Source organism: Berghia stephanieae, chromosome 1 (assembly GCF_034508935.2).
Source record: "Berghia stephanieae isolate SIO BIC M18660-M18661 chromosome 1, UCSD_Bste_1.3, whole genome shotgun sequence".
Taxonomy (NCBI): domain Eukaryota; kingdom Metazoa; phylum Mollusca; class Gastropoda; order Nudibranchia; family Aeolidiidae; genus Berghia; species Berghia stephanieae.
The window spans coordinates 107808207-107825451 of NC_088360.1; the positions used below are offsets into that span (position 1 = coordinate 107808207).

General features: G+C 34.1%; 2 protein-coding genes across 3 annotated transcripts in view; one reads left to right on the forward strand and one right to left on the reverse strand.

The window, feature by feature from the left end:
- Window positions 1-630: 630 nt before the first annotated feature.
- LOC144962684 (eukaryotic translation elongation factor 1 epsilon-1-like) lies at window positions 631-13044 on the reverse strand. The gene is made up of 6 exons (XM_078895822.1): window positions 12945-13044; window positions 11591-11675; window positions 7173-7282; window positions 6736-6831; window positions 4538-4597; window positions 631-3540 (listed from the first exon to the last, which is right to left on the reverse strand). The coding sequence occupies exons 1-6, from the start codon at window positions 13017-13019 to the stop codon at window positions 3454-3456; spliced, it is 513 nt and encodes a 170-aa protein (XP_078751948.1). The 5' UTR covers window positions 13020-13044; the 3' UTR covers window positions 631-3453.
- Window positions 13045-13788: 744 nt separating this feature from the next.
- The window catches only part of LOC144962685 (uncharacterized), a 63930-nt gene continuing 60473 nt past the window's right edge, over window positions 13789-17245 (forward strand). Inside the window, exons 1-5 of one of the 2 annotated variants that reach the window (XM_078895823.1) lie at window positions 13789-14095; window positions 14890-14981; window positions 15368-15503; window positions 15836-15958; window positions 16934-17154. In XM_078895823.1, coding sequence (XP_078751949.1) covers window positions 14901-14981; window positions 15368-15503; window positions 15836-15958; window positions 16934-17154 — 561 coding nt within the window. In that variant the 5' untranslated portion in view covers window positions 13789-14095; window positions 14890-14900. Of the gene's footprint in view, window positions 14167-14889; window positions 14982-15367; window positions 15504-15835; window positions 15959-16933; window positions 17155-17245 lie in introns of both variants that reach the window. The other variant, XM_078895824.1, reaches the window with a different exon arrangement.

A 17245-nucleotide genomic window follows, 5' to 3' on the forward strand; every position in this document is an offset into this window, starting at 1 on the left:
TGACCGCATGACTTTGAATTTCTTCGCGACAGGTGAGGATGGATGTTTCCATGTCATCGAATCTTGCTTTGTTTCTGGGGTGCACAAAAAAACAATAAAGAAACAAAAACAAAACAAAAAAACCACCAAAAAAACCCCATTCTAATGAGGCCATGTCTTGACCAGGACGGTCTATGCCCATAGAAAGCATAGAGGAACTTCAATCTGCCACGAAAGCTGGTGTTAGATGCCATTTTTTAGCTTCTCCGACTCACTAACCCAGATTCCCGTGGGTACAATTAAGAGGAGTCATCTGTAGTAATTGTTCTTATCACCATCATTATTAATATCTTTATTTAAGTGTATTACTGAGAATAAAAATTCGTAATTTTCCATACAATTTCGTAATTGGCCATGAAATTTGTCTAAAATTCTTAATATTCGGCAGGTATGCAAAAATTCCAGACGTAACCTGGATAAAATCAATACTTGATCTCCATGGACGACAAGAACAGGAAAGAGACACAGATGGGCAAAACAGATAAAATGTAGACAGAAGAGGAAATCAAAAATCTTATCAATCACGGTCACCAAAAGCCAATTAAACTACACGTATGATGAATGGAGAATAATAAAAGTGAAATACAGCAGTGAATAAATTAAAATATTTTATTGCAAAAGTATGTCATCACCATCATCATAATATAGCACAAGAAAAAAATATGTTCTAATCACTAGCTCCTTTCTTACCTGTCTATCAATGAAAAAAATTTGTAAAATATCATTCATAATCTTAATGATCAATCATTTTTTTAAAATGAGATAAAAAATTGAGCTCTTATATAGCGCAATATCCACTAATAGTGCTCAAAGCGCTTTACAAAGGGTCCCAGAGGACAATAGCAACACATAACATGTAGAACGAGACATGATGCCTATTAGGCGATATTAAACATTTTTTTTTCGACAAAGACAACACTGTTAATGGCCAGGTACTCATTTTACACCTGAGTACAGTGAGATAATGTGAGTAAAGAGCCTTTTCCAAGGACTTAACTATGCGCCAAGCGAGGCTCGAACCCAGGACCTTCCAATCCGAAGAGGAGTGTCATACCACTAGACCTCATAGCTGCTCATTATTAGCAGGCCTGCCGACTTGAAATTTTAAAAATTGAAGGGAAACAAAACAAGTCCTCCAATCTAGCATTAATAAAATTCCCTTTATTCATCCCACAGGGGAAATTTGTCTCTCGGGTCTATTCCAAGGGAAGACTGGAATAACCCAAGCGTCAGCCGCAGTGCAGCGCCGCAAATTGAGCTAGGGAGAGGTGACTTGCTCAAGGTCACACAATGCAGCAGCGGTAGGTTTGGGGTATGTGGCAAAGACCGTACCTATGAGCCATGCTGCCCAATCGCCTTCAGGTAGAGTGAATAACGCTTCGAAGTCCTTACACCATGTAACCTGCTATCATAATATTATTTCAACCAAGTTTTATAGAATCTGAAATGCTCATTATGATCGGCAGATAGAGTACAAAATTCTTAATTCTCTCAAGCTAGCATTATAAAAGACCAATCTGTCTTCAGGTAGAGTGAATTATGCTTCTAAGACCTCACACCATGTAATCTGCTATCATAATTGTTTTTCAACAAGTTTTATAGAATCTGAGACGGTCATTTTGATCAGCAGATGGAGTCCAAAATTCTTAACTCTATGAATTTTTTCTTTAAAGTTGGCAGTTCTAATTACTAGGCATGGGCAAGTAGGTAGGGCTTTATCATTCTCAAATAAAGTACTAAACAAAAATGAATATAACAGCTTCAACAAAGAACAAAACACCAAACACAGAACGTTTTGGGCTCAAATCCCTTCTTCAGCCAACAAAAAAACCCAAAAACAATAAAGACATAAATACATTACTAAATTCCAGATAGACGACAGTGTCTGTACTTACATTTCTTTCCCGTTAAGCGAGTGATTGTAAAAATATATTGAGGGTTTATAACACACATTGAATTCCGTAAATATACGGACAATTGGCAACCTTGTGAAGACACTGTGTTGATAAAAGCAATTATGATTCCAAACTACATTCTCAAAATCAAAACATCTCTAAATAAACTACAGCAATAAAATATAAACAAGAGCAACAAGTTTAAATATATTTAAAAAAGAGGGTTTATATCAAACGTGTACCCAATTCAAAATATGCTCTTAAAATGAAACACTAAAAAGCTCTGAAACCTTGACCTACTTCAGGAATGTAATATCGGTGATACAATATTTCTCTGCAAAACAATTTTGACGAAACAAAGCATTGTCCTGCAAAACAATTTTGACGAAACAAAGCATTGTCACAGTAAAAGAAAAAAAAAAAAAACACAAAGAAAAACTTGAGCATTTTTTAGCCCAAAATCTACTAAATGTGCTCTAAGACAAGCAATAAGCTATTTTTAAAAATGTTGCAAGTAAAAAAAATTGAAAGCTTTACGTGATTGTAAAAAGACTGTAAAAAAAAACAAACCTACCACATATGAATTTAAAATATTCTTTTTCTTTGTTTTTAACTTCGAACAATTTACAAAAATAATAGCTACCCATGAGTACAATGCAATTAAACTTTTTCAGTTACTTCTAATAGGACCAAAGGCAGAAACATTTATTTAGTTTTGAAAATAAAATAGAACATCTGCCGTACTACTTACATACCCCCAAAATTAAAAAAAAATAAATTTAAAAAAAATAATGATCTTAAACAATAATGCTAAAAAATAATTTTTTTTTTGTCTCCTGAGATGTTTATTCTCTCTGGCTATTTATGAAAGAAATGAAGTCTTGTAACCTGGACACAGATAGATGGCAGAGGGAAAATCAAGTGTAACACATAGTGTTTTTATTGAGTTAATATTACTATGAAATATCTAAAAATTTGACTTCTCTCCAAAAAGTTTTACAACATAATTTTAGAGTAGTTCAATCTCCATTGACATTAAAAATTTTTAAAAATAGAAACACTTCCAGCATTTTTTTCTTCAAATGAATGGAGCTGTGCTATGTCTTAAAATCCTTTCACTATCAACGAAAGCAAAAACTGCTAAATAAAAATTTAAAAAAAACCCCAAAAATCCAGGAGATGAAGATGTTTCCTCAAATTATACCATTTCCTCAAAACTAAATACTGGCATCCGGCACTTTTCTCAAGACCACCACATACCTTATAAAAATCTTTATTCCTTTGATAACTTTGTGAATATTGTCTTTTTAAAAAAAAAATTAAAGAAACTTTTTTTTTAAATTGAGCTTTTATAAAGTGCAATATCCACTAAACATGCTCAAAGTGCTTTACAAAGGGTCCCTAGCCAGCATCAACACTTAACATGAAGGACGGGACATGACAACATGACAACACAAATGAATTCACAAGCATTCTCGATATTTCTTTCTTCTCTTCCATACAAATCAAAATAACTAATTCAATGATTTCCTATACTAGAATAAAGCATGGTACGTAAAAACGTCACAGGGAAAAGAGACTGCCTTGCTTTGTCATCACTTTGAATCTGAAAAATAAAAAATAAAGAGTTAGAAAGAAAAAGCAAATAAGTAAATATAACCCTGGAAAAAAAATAACTTCTGTTAAAATTGATTTTAAATTGCCCTTTTTGGACTTGAGCATTGTGTACTATTAATAATTTTTACCTGACAAAGTAATGGAGACTTATAATTATTATCAATAATACTAATAAATAATACTACTAATTATAATAATAATAATAATAATAATAATAATAATAATAATAATAATAATAATAATAATAATAATAATAATAATAATAATAATAATAATAACAATAATATAAATAATCAAAAATTTAAAAATCACGAGCAAAAAAGAATAATAATATAATAATAGCAACATACCAACCTAATTGAAATATTCATCAGTAATAAACAGTAAAATTTCAGTAATATCAAACCAAACAAAACATTTTTTTTTAATGCTTTAGCAGTCGACTTTGCTTTCATGGGTATTGAAATACACTGTAGCCCTTATAACTTTCAGGGAAACTAATCTGCAATAACTGAAGACACAATTATTTCTTTTTTTTTTTAACACTGCAGCCAACTTGTTGTGACATCAATAACAATTCTTCCATTTTACTAAGTCCGCAACTACACAATTATTTCTTTTTCTCGAACACTGCAGCCAACTTGTTGTGAAATCAAAATCCATAACAATTCTTCCATTTCCCTAAGTCTGCAACTGTCACCAAATATCCGTAACAACTATGGACGATCTCTAAAAGAAGGCTGGTATGTAATATTGTTAATCTGAAGATCTGAACAAGTGTGAATGAAAGAAGCCAGACAAAGTAAGAAAGAAAAATACAAAAAAACAAAAAACAACCATCCCATGAAATCAATCTACCTCCCCAGTCGAGGTCGACTGATTTTTTAGGATGTTTTTTTTCTTGTATTTTTCGTTCTTGCTTTGTCTGGCATACACACTTGTTCAGATCTTCATCTCTTAATTTAATAATGTTAATGATAACTCACAAGACTGAACCATCTTGACAGGTGTATCAACTTCTCTTTATCTTGGAATGACATCCTCTCCTGAAAACATAAAACTGGGGTTAGTTGAGCAATTAAAAAGAACATTAGGGGACAACGTGGCTCAGCGGTATGGTCTTTGCTTCGTACCCAAAAGGTACCGAGTTCTATCGTCTGCCGCTGTGCTGTATGGCCTTGAGCAAGTCACCTCGCCCTAGCTCAATTTGCGGCTGTGCACTGCAGCTGACGCCTGGCTTATTCCAGTCTTCCCTTGGAATAGACCCTAGAGACAAATTTCCCCCATGGGATGAATAAAGGAAATTTTATTTTTATTTATATATTACCATCTTCCAATAAAATTAGCCGTTTTTAATATCACCCTATATGCATTTTGCAAATTAATGGTGAGAGGTTCATTTATATAAAATAGCAGTTATTTAGAGTCATACAAGACAAGTTCATTAAAAAAATATTGAGCATTTATATAGCGAATATCCACTAAACATGCTCAAACCGCTTTACAAGGGGTCCCTGGCCAACAGCAACTTTTAACCTTTTAGGACGGGACAGAATGCCTGTTAGGTGATATTACATTTTTTTTTTTCGGACAGAGACTATGCTGTTAACAGCCAGGTACTCATTTTACACCTGAGTACGGTGATAGAATGTGAATAAAGAGCCTTCTCCAAGGACCTTCTGATCCGAAAGCGAGTGTCATACCACTAAGACCACAAAGCCGCATTTATGTATTCAAAGTGAAATGGGTAATCATAATTACTTGCTTTCCTTGGATTGGACACTTAATCAAGCAGTTTTCATTAGATCAAATTCTAACCTACCAATTTTATCAACGCTGAATAGACTAGACAGTGTGAAAAGAATTTCTGATTTAAATTATGTTAAAACTTGGCATTTGTACATCAATGTGGCAGAGGAAAGATGAGTGTTATATTTTTGGAGTTAGCAATCAAGCTCTTGAGGAATTAGGGTATATAAGTAAAATATTATACTTATTTTTAAACCTTTCCAGACTTTTCATCCAATGAATGATTAACATTTTACTTTTTAAATAAAATGTGCATTGACATTTAAACTAAGTTAACTGAGAAAACATTAACTCACTCAACCCTAGGCCTCTATCACTATCTGTGCTGTCCACTCTACCTAGAGAGTTTTTGGCACTTCTCAACATTGAAAAAAACATAATTATTTACTCAATCTAGAAAAAAAAATTGGCATGTACATAGTTTTATTCAAGAACCATTAGAATAATAATAATAATAATAATAATAATAATAATAATAATAATAATAATAATAATAATAATAATAATAATAATAATAATAATAATAATAATAATAATAATAATAATAATAATAATAATAATAATAATAATATAATAATAATAATAATAATAATAATAATAACAAATAAATAATATAAAACAATAAATAAATAAATAAATAGGTTCCCTTTATTCATCCCTAAGGGGATTATTTTATTCCAAGGAAGTCTGGAATAACCCAGGTGTCAGCCACTGTGCAGCGCTGCAAAGTAAGCTGAGGCTAGGTGACTTGCTCATGGCCACACAGCGCAGCGGGTAGTCAAACTCGGTATCTTTTAGGTACGAAGCAAAGACCATACCGCTGAGCCACACTGTCCTATTATCAAGTGGGGGTCCTGATAGCTCGGTGGAGTACTCGCTTCACATGCAAAGGGACAGAGATCAACCCCGGGTGCCGTTGAGATTCCCCCCCCCCCCCCCCAAGTCCACCCAGCAGTGAATGGGTAGCTGAGCTTGTTAAAATATTTGATGGAAGTGATGGAAAGTACTTAGCGATAGACTAGCGTCCTATCCTTAGGGTAGAAAACAATTGCTATTGTCCGTTTCACGCTATAGAAACCGGGATAAACTCAGGCTCCATGAACCAAATGGCTCTGGAGGACTATCATTACCACGTAAAAATTAAAAACAGTAGCTTTAATAATAAGCCTATAATATGTCTCAGAAAAATGTATATATGATGATGGTACAAAAGTAAACAGAGTCAAATACTTAGGTAGTCTGTGTTAGGTTTGAGTGAGTTTAAAGGGCCATTACACATCCACTTCACCCCTCTCGCCACCAACTCAAAAAAAAAAAGAAGTAAAATAAAATGAAAGAAAAAGAAAAAAGGTAGAACAGATAAGACATTACTTACAAATACTGGGAACAGACTATGATATAGAAGAACATCCGCTACGGTAGACGACACTCCAACAAAATACACTTTATCTTCCATGAAAGAGTTGAGATCCTGAGGACAATAACATGAATATCAATAGGAAGATTTAGTAAGTAAGAGTTAAGGCTTGTCCTACAATTTTAAACTGCCCCTTTAGATTAATTTTTTTTTTTTTATCTCACCTCCCTTAATATTGGTAAATATCAATCATTTTCGATGGACAGATTTAATACAACAAAATATTATGCTTTATCAAAAACTTGAGGAATAATACTAATAAACTTATTAGTAAATCAGATCTGAAAAACTGAAAAAGTGACATGTCAAATTGTTGGTCAATTGATTGAAATAAATCTTTTCACAAAATCAAATGTTGATTGCACTAATTATCACAGAAAAAAAAAAATACATACCTTTATTATCAGATTTATTCTCTCTCTGTCACCTGCATTCTCAAGACCATTTATTTCACCACTAAAATCCAGCCATTGCTCCACTGACATGCGATCTTCCAAACTCACGCCTGCAAAAAATAATACGATTTCAAAAATGAGGTATTTTATAGTGAAGATATATTACAGTGAATGACATAATCAGTCGGATGGTGAAAAGGTTTGAACTGAGATATTGTCAAGTTTAGTTAGAAGGTCAATTTTTATTTAAAAAGTGCTCTAGTCATAAATGATTAAATCAACCCTTTTTGAACAACTTCGGGAAATATCAAAGCTTATTTTCACTTCTATATATTTGTTACAGCTAATCAAGTTGAAAAAGTAAGAAATTTGAGAAAAGTTGTTGGAGATCTTACCCATACATCTGACCATAACTCCATGAAAAATCATCCGATTATTTCAAATAAAGATTAAAATGCCATGGGGAGCTATTCTTTCAGAAAATGCAAAAAAAATGCAAATCCCAAATTTTCACCTTCCGACTGATTACATCATGCACTGACACATATATCCTGATTCTATCATTATTAGAGGTATCAGAGCTAGCAGCAATGAATCTGATAAATGAGGGAACTTGATTTGTCTACTAGTGCTGAACAGTCTGGAGATTGAGTACCGGTAAGAGATGTACTGGCCTTGATGATAATTTATCGAGATCGAGAAACTGAGAGAAGTAGAGAAAGAGAGGAGAAAGAGGTCTCAGTGTCATCGACACTCAATCTCAGTATAAGGACGAGATCCATGTGATTGGCCAGGAAGCATGTGATGACAGGTAGATAACCTCGCACATAGTGAGGTGATTGTGGGGAGCGTCTCTCGTTAAACATGTCAGTTGAAAGCCAAGTAATATCGGGAATTCCCAGTACCATTATTGGTACCAATAATGGCGATCATGAGCTTTCAATACCGGTTACTTCTTTGTATTGAGAAATGATGGTGTCGCCCGGGCCTATTGTCTACAGTCTCTGCTGCAGTTTGTACTACGTACTGCAAAAGTAGAAAACTGTGAAGTAAGCTCAAATAAAATTGATGTAATCAAATGAAGATCTTTCAAAGACACTCTCACATTTTATCATTCCTTATCACAACAAACATGTTTACTATTTTATCAAAATTTAGATTAAACCCTTTCAAAAACACTGTATACCATTAAGTGATAAAGAAATTTACTATCCAAATGTTGCTGTTTGAAGCTTGAAGAAATAAATAACAATAATCAAATGGAAAAGAAGCTTCAATTTAAATACACATCATCCGTCTTCGTTAACTTTGTTGTGTTTATAAGCATTGGATTGAGGCCTTGAAAACGTCACCTTTAGGAAATGTTGTCTCAAAATGTCTTTGAATATAGAAGAAGTCAAAATTACTAAAGGTTTGTATGTTGTTGGGTTTTTTTTTTTTGGCCTATTAGATGATGTGCAGGGGTGAGAATGACTGGTCACAAAAAAGGAGGAAATTTTTCATCGTGAAGATCATAACCCATCCATGCGACCATAATCTATAAATTTGAATTTCACTCAAATTTACTGAGATGCGATCCAAAATTTGTCTTTCAGCAATTTCTGACACAATTCGGTGGAATTTCAAAAGTTAAAAGTGTAATTACAACATTTGGTGGTTGTAGTAGGGATGATGATGTGGTGGTGGTTGTAGTAATAGCAGTGGTAGTAGTGTGGATGATTGTGTGGTGGTGGTTGTAGTAGCTGTGGTAGGAATGATGACGTGGTGGTAGTTGTAGTAGTAGTGGTGGTAGGGATGATGTTGTGGTGGTTGCAGTAGTGGTGGTGGTAGGGATGATGGTTTGGTGGTGGTTGTAGTAGTAATGGTGGTAGGGATGACGGTTGTAGTAGTAGTAGTGGTAGGGATGATGATGTGGTGGTGGTTGTAGTAGTGGTAGTAGGGTTGATGATGTGGTGGTGGTTGTAGTAGTGGTAGTAGGGTTGATGATGTGGTGGTGGTTCTAGTAGTAGAGGTGGTAGGGATGATGGTGTGGTGGTGGTTGTAGTAGTAGTGATGGTAGGGATGATGGTGTGATGGTGGTGGTAATAGTAGTGGTGGTAGGGATGATGATGTGGTGGTGGTTGTAGTAGTGGTAGTAGGGTTGATGATGTGGTGGTGGTTCTAGTAGTAGAGGTGGTAGGAATGATGGTGTGGTGGTGGTTGTAGTTGTAGTGATGGTAGGGATGATGGTGTGATGGTGGTGGTAATAGTAGTGGTGGTAGGGATGATGATGTAGTGGTGGTTGAAGTAGTGGTAGTAGGGTTGATGATGTGGTGGTGGTTGTAGTAGTAGCTGTGGTAGGAATGATGATGTGGTGGTAGTTGTGGTAGTGGTGCTAGGGATGATGGTGTGGTGGTGGTGGTGGTAGGGGTGATGTGGTAGGGATGATGATGTGGTGGTGATTGTTGTAGTAGTGGTGGTGGGGATGATGATATGATGGTGGTTGTAGTAGTGGTTGTAGGGTTGATGATGTGGTGGTAGTTGTAGTAGTAGTGGTGGTAGGGATGATGTGGTGCTATTGTAGTAGTAGTGGTGGTAGAGATGTTGATGTAGTGATTTTGGTGAGTGTTTTTCTATTCAGTGATGATAATAGCAATTTGTCAAAAAGGAGGAAAATTTCTCGGGCTATCGATCAAACACAAGCAAAGAAACCTAGTAGTAGTTATTTAGCTTATAAATACAACCCAAGAATCTCTCAAATTTAAAGCCATAGAATAGTCCAAAGGTAAAAAGAAAAAAGATTAAACTAAGCCAATCACCATTGCTTTGTTCTAATATATCATCTCTATATACCAGATGATTTAATGTGGTTGCGAAAGAAAGAGAGAGAGAGAGAGAGAGAGAGAAGAGAGAGAGAGAAAAAGAGAGAGAGAGAGAAAGAGAGAGAGAGAGAGAGAGAGAAGAGAGGAGAGAGGGTGGGGGGGGAGGAAAGACTTCTTTACCAGAATAACTTATGTATGGACCTTTTGAATTCTATATCCAAAAAAAAAGAAGAAGAAAAGAGAAATAGAAAGAAAGGGAAAGGGAAAAAAAGAGAGATAGAGAGAGAGAGAGAGAGGAGAGAGAGAGAGAGAGAGAGAGAGAGAGAGAGAGAGAGAGAGAGAGAGAGAGAGAGAGGAGAGAGATTAAAAAGGCAATAGGTACCTACAACAGGGGGAAAAAAAACCCAGACCCATTTGTCCCTCCCCTTCCCCTTCAACCATCAACTAACTAATCAAAGAACACTACTGGTCTTCTGTGTCAATTGTGACATCTGGTGCCATACTGTCTGGCCCAACGTCATAAAAACGGGACCGTCACCAAATTTCACGAGACTGAGCACAGGTGTCAAAATATAACACAAGACATAATGGTGATTTTGTGGGTTTGAGGAAAATGTTTGACACGGCAAATTTGAAAAAGGAGGAAATGTGATGGGATGGGCGGAGATAAACTACCATTTAGGCGGAAATCCGCCTTTAGGCGGAAGATTCTCAGCCCTGGATGTGGTCCAAAACAACGGAAACTGGAAACTATGCTCTTCCAACCTTCCTCTTCTCATAAATGGTTACAACAGTCAAGCTTTTCTCAAATGTGGCCCATCGCATCAAAACAGAATAATGTTGGGGTTAACTATATGTTGTAAACTAAATCCACAATAAAAAAATAAGAAACTCTGGTAAAGTATATGCATCTATGTGGTCTTGTGTTATGACACTCGCCTTCAGATTGTAAGATCCAGGGTTTGAGTGCCACTCTAAGTGGTTAGGTCCTTGGAAAAGACATGAACAGGTGCAAAATGAGAACCATTAACAGTGTTGTTGGAAAAAAATTGTAACACCGCCCTACAGGTTCACGTCTCATCCTATATGTTTAGTGTTGCTGCGAATTAGAGACCCTTGTAAAGTACATTGAGCATGTTTAGTAAATATTGCACTACAGAAATGCCCGAAAGTCAAAAATTTCAAATCGATGATTATTTTAATCTTAAATAACTTTTTACCAATTGATTCATCTTGACATAAAACAGTTTTGCAATGATTGGTCACACAATTTGTTTTTGTAAATATCTATAGTTAATAAACATGCTTTTGTTAGTATGTATACAACTTGATTCCCACCACAAACATAGTAGGCCTTCAGAGCCTATTGGCCCATGGTGCCGTTTCTCATAGTGTGAAACAAACAATAGCAATTGCTTGTTATTTTTTCAATAGGACACTAGTCTCGCAAAGTAGTTTCCACCAGATCTAACAAACCAAGCTACCCACCCACTGCTGAGTGGACAGGGTGTTCAGAACAAATCTTGACTGAACCCGGGATCAATCTCGGTCCCTTTGCATGTGATATGAGTGCTCTACCAACTGATCGAATTACGGGGCCCCCAATCACAAACATACCATTGCTATTTTCCCTTTGCAAACACTTAGCTATGCTGATTGGTCCAGCCACTGATGATCCTTTTCCATGCTGAAGGGATACATTCTGTACAATAAGATCAGAAGAAAAAAAAAACAGAACTGAATTTATGTTGAAAATATAGACAAGTAAATATTCCCCATGGCAGAGCTGCCTACTATTATGAAAATTTTGTAGAATTACGAAATTTGGTCTCTAATTTCAGAACTTCATGAACAGGATCTACATACACGGTAACTGGTTTGCCACTGCAATGAACCAGTAGATTTTTGACCAATCATAACATGAAATTTGTGACACACCCTCACACGTGCTTGGACAAACATAGTTGATTGTTTATAAACAGTAACGTGAATGAATTCGACCTCTCGCTGATCAGTGTTATTGTTTTTATACCGCCAAATGGGTGACTATCACACGATTTTCTCGATCAGATTATAAACGTTTAAATTTACACATAGTTTTCTGTGTTAGTTATATTGATCAAGCGGTAGAACAGTGGGTATAATTCACATAAACCATTGATTGTAAAACCTGTGTAGTTTGCTGTGTCTATCAATCACTACCATTGTTTACATTATAACGATTGTCCGAGAGGCGTGGTTGTCTACCTGTCTATTACTACACAATACAAGCAATGGATGAACCTCACTGTCTTGTGTGTGTGTGTGTGTGTGTGTGTGTGTGTGTAGGTGTGTGTTTGTGATAATTTTTAAACCAATACAAGTTACCCCATTAAAGGCAAGATTCAATCATACTTTAACCTAACACTTACTAACAGACACTAACACCAGATCTTAGTCTTAGTCTTAGTCACTTATTAAAAGTAAAAACCATGAAATAATAATAGTATAATAGTGCTCAACTTTTTGATAAAAAAGGAGCTATTTATAAACATTTCAAGTATAATTATTATTGTTTAACTTCTACAGTACTGTTTCATGTCACTCTAGGACAATCTACGGGAAGTGTGTTAGTGTTAGTGTTAGTAATCGTTATTGTTGTTTGTTGTTTATGAATCATAAACAACAATAACAATTACACACAATTCCCGTAGATTGTCCTAGTCCTAGTGACATGAAACAGTACTGTAGAAGTTAAAGTTCAATATACTTGAAATGCTTATATTAATATATATACAGACAGGTGTCTGGGGATAATCACAGCGGCGAGGGAAACGACCGACGACAGCAGAAGAGTCAGAGTCGCGAAGAGATAGCAAGAAAGAATGCAGGGGAGAGCGTTGGGCGTCAAAACATCGTATGGGTTGAAAATTAATTTCTAACACATAAAATACCAGCGGAATTAATAAATTCACAAAATAAAAATTCTCACCGTCTTTGTAGCCTTAATTTTGTTACCATACGTTTCTTTGAGAAACTCAAATGTAGCTGTTGTGGAGGCAGCCATTTTAAGAGTAATTTCGTGAATGTTTGCAGTCAAAGAATAAGAGAGATTTCAAGTCTTTATTTAAACGTAAGTGACAAAACTGACAACGATACGGCAATGAATTCGTCCTAATTCATCAATCAAGAATGTCAAAAAGTGTAAGTAACGTCAGAACAACCCTTATTCATTGATCAGACAACTGAAAGAAGAGCACAGAAGAGAGGCATACTAAAACATTTTCTTTAATATTATCTCTTCTATTTTTTTGTACTTAGTTCTTTCGACAGTAACATTGGGAATCAGGGTTGCCAGTTTGGCATTTTAAATGCCAGATTCCAAAAATCTGGCATTTTTGAAAACCGTTTGGCATTAGAAAAATCATTTGGCATTTGGCATTTTCATTTGGCATTTTCTTTTCTTGTATATTATACTTCAAATGACACCTTTTCTTAATTATTTCTAAACGCGTAAAAACAAACATCTTCACATTTCTTTTTCATTCTTAAAATCCAACCGTGATGTAGTGGTTTAGCACTTAGCACTCCACTTAGTAGTCAGTAGGTAAATAATTACCCCAACAGGAAATTTAGTATAATTCAAAAAAAAAAAAAAGAAAAGAAAAAGAAAAGAAAACACGCAAGCCACCAGGATATGATAGTAAATTGTCTATCAAAAGTGAGTAGTTTTCTTAGTGGGGGTGGGAGTCAACAGACTTTGGCATCTTTTTGAGTGTTTTGGCATTTTTTGAGTCTTCCCCTGGCATTTTGTTGAAAAATAATCTGGCAACCCTATTGGGAATGGCGATAAGTTTACAAATGGCGGCGTACGACAACAAGCTTTAACTTGACACACAACAAAAACATTGTTATGTTGATTTCCTGGGATGAAATGTTAAATACTCCAACTCCGTCTGCATTAAATGGCTCTGTCTTTGGACCCAATCATTTGTGTAGAATTTTCACCCTATAAATTTTAGATGATGCATTAATCGATGAATGGTGTACAAGTTGAGTTGAAGTTGAGGAAATTCTCATCAGATTCAGATTAATCATCGTTATTTGCCAAGAATTCTTCATGACTGCAATCTTGTCAAAAAAGTATGTTGTTCATGGTGCTCAATAGCTTTCGTCTTTACTTCTTGTCATTCCTTTATATTGGACAAAGAAGGGTAATGGATTTGCTATCTTGTGCATATTTTTAATTTTTATTTTGACATGAAATTTAAATATTAAAAATGTTTTCTTGTACTGTATACTTCGTTTAAAAAGTTTGACACATTATAAATATTTAAACCCACGTTTATATCATATTTTCTTCCGTTAATTATATCTAGTTGCAACGAGTTGTTTTCACCAAGGTAATAACTGTTGTAGTAACAATGTTGTGACTCAACGAGGCCCGAGTTGCATCATTACTGTTGTAGTGTAAAGGCGAGAAATGAAAGATGAGGTTTCGAGGACTGCCTGTATTGGGTCAAGGATTGGATGACTGAGTAATAGTAATATTAGCTGTTTTCTAGCAAAGTTAGCATTAGAGTCAAATCATGGTTAGCGATTTAATAGGACTGATTGATAGCAAACTCTGGCCCTTGTGCTGTGTCCCCAGGAAAGGCACTTTGAATACATTACTTAACTGGACTCAATTGTGAGAGAACACCTGACAATAGATGATACAAATTGAGAATTAGCACACAAAGAGTATCTAACATGGTACTCGTACTGTTAAATAAGAAAATTGTACCAAATTCTCTGTTGGGAGAATATATAGAGAGCATTATGAAATACATTGAGCATTATATAATATAACTATAGAAATGTTCCATCATTTATATAATTATTTACTCAATAGATTTGACAAATGGGGCTTTTGATAATGATTTAATTTTAAACAGATTATTCCACCATGAAAGTGCGTCTTGACGTTCTTGCATCAACAACCATAAAAAGGAGAAAGCCATGGGCCCATGTAATTTGGCTGGGAAAGGTTTGTGCTTTTCTTTAAAAGATCCCTTTTTTATTTTAAAAGAAGCTATTTTTTTTCTTTCAAGCTTAAATTAAAGAAAAAAAAAAGAATGTTTTAATAATCTTCAATCAATCAGTATTTTATTTAAATTTGCACTCACAATAGTCATAGAATAACTTGTTTTGTGAGGGCCACTCCATTTATGATATGGTCCCTCATACAAAATGGCATTTCACTTTTTATGTTCTTTTGCAATACAACAAATAGGACTTCACATAACAAAGAAAATATTGATTGGCAAAATTATTGTCTTATTTTTTTTTTTATTATGTGGGGGGATGTGCAAGAGGGTAGTTATAAACCTTTGTTATGAAACTTTTCTGAAACTTATTTTCTTAATTTTGCAGGAGAGGGAGAGTTTATTTCTTCTAGATGAGAAACGTTTAAGTGTTCTCTACGTACCTTCTGGAAAAACAAAGAGGACTGTACCAAAGATTTCTAATGTGTTGTCAGACACTGTCTACCTGACTTCAAACGAGCAAGGTAACATTTAGAAGGCTTCTAATCATAAGGGAATTAATTAAAAAACAACACCAATAACGATAATAACAACAACAAGAAAGCATCATTCAAATTATTTCATTCTTTAATGATGATAAGACAATTTTTATAATTGTGTTTCAGTTTAAAAGATAGATAAATTATATTCCATTGCTATAACCATTTGAATGAAATCAAAACAATGTAAATAATTTTTAGTGAATAAGATTGTTGTGCCTTTGGATTTGTTTGCTCTTTTTTTTCAGCTTAAAGGCCATTGTAAATGAAAATGCTTTTTCTTTCTTTTTTTCTCCTTTGATTTTTATATTTAAAAGGAACTCATTTAGTGGGTCTGCAGTCGTCTGGTGAGCTGTTTCTCTGGCATAAAGACAGCGATGAATTGAAGACGATTTGTGGACTTGCACTTTTGTTACAAGGAGGGAACATTACAGTCAGTGGTAAGTGGTGTTTATAGTGTCTTGAATTAGAATTATATATATATATATATATATATATATATATATATATATATATATATATATATATATATATATATATATATATATTATTTTAATATTTACCACAATGTTTGAGACAGTCTACATTAATGTTTCAGGCCTAATTAGCCATCGTCAGGACTGTGTGTTACATGAGTTTGGTTTGTTGACTGTTGTTGTTTGTTGAAGACCGCTGAAACATTAATGTAGACTGTCTCAAACATTGTGGTAAATATTAAAATAATAATTCTCTCCATTGCTACATGTCGAGCACTTTTCGTACCATATTTGTATCAAGCACGATTCAATATATATATATAATATATATATATATATATATATATATATATATATATATATATATATATATATATATATATATATATATATATATATATATATATATATATATATATTTGTTTGGTTGTTTTAAGGGTTTTTATTTGTTTAATAATAATAATAATAATATATAATAATAATAATAATAAATAATAATAATAAAAAAACAATAATAGTAATAACAATACAATACAATAATAAAATAATAATAATAATAATAATAATAATAATAATAATAATAATAATAATAATAATAACGATGATGATGATGATAATAGTAATAGTAATAAAGATGATAAAAAATAAACAAGAAATATCATTTGGTGGTGTGAGTCATTCATTCCTCATGTATTATATCCAGAAAGTTTAAGACGCATAAGTTTTAGTCAAAACAAGATTGTAATGCACTGGAACTTGAATGAATTAATGAATTCATAGATGTTTTTAGAAATGAAATAAATTGTGTAACACTCATTGTCTATGTAGCTACAACCATAGATTGCAGGTTGGCTATTCACCCACCATATTTACCATCCATTTCTTCTATTAAGATATTGTTAAACTTGGTTTTGTCGCCATACATTCTACCTTCATCAGATGGAAGTGCCATTGTGTTCCCATCCCCTGACTGTACAAGAGTTGTTGTGGTTGCGGGAAATAAGCATATCTTCGTTTGGGAAAGAGAGAGATCTGCCTCGGATTCTAAAAATAACACATTACTGGGAAAATGGTCAAAAGTGGAACCGCCTGAGACTATCTGGATCGCATCCACTGAAAATAAAAGTGTTTGCACCCATGCTGTCTTTACTAACAAGGAAGTAAGATTTTCTTATTTTGGGCTTATGAACTGATATGAGTAAGAATTTTTGGGCATATTAAAAAACAAAAAAAAAACAAAAAACCAACAAA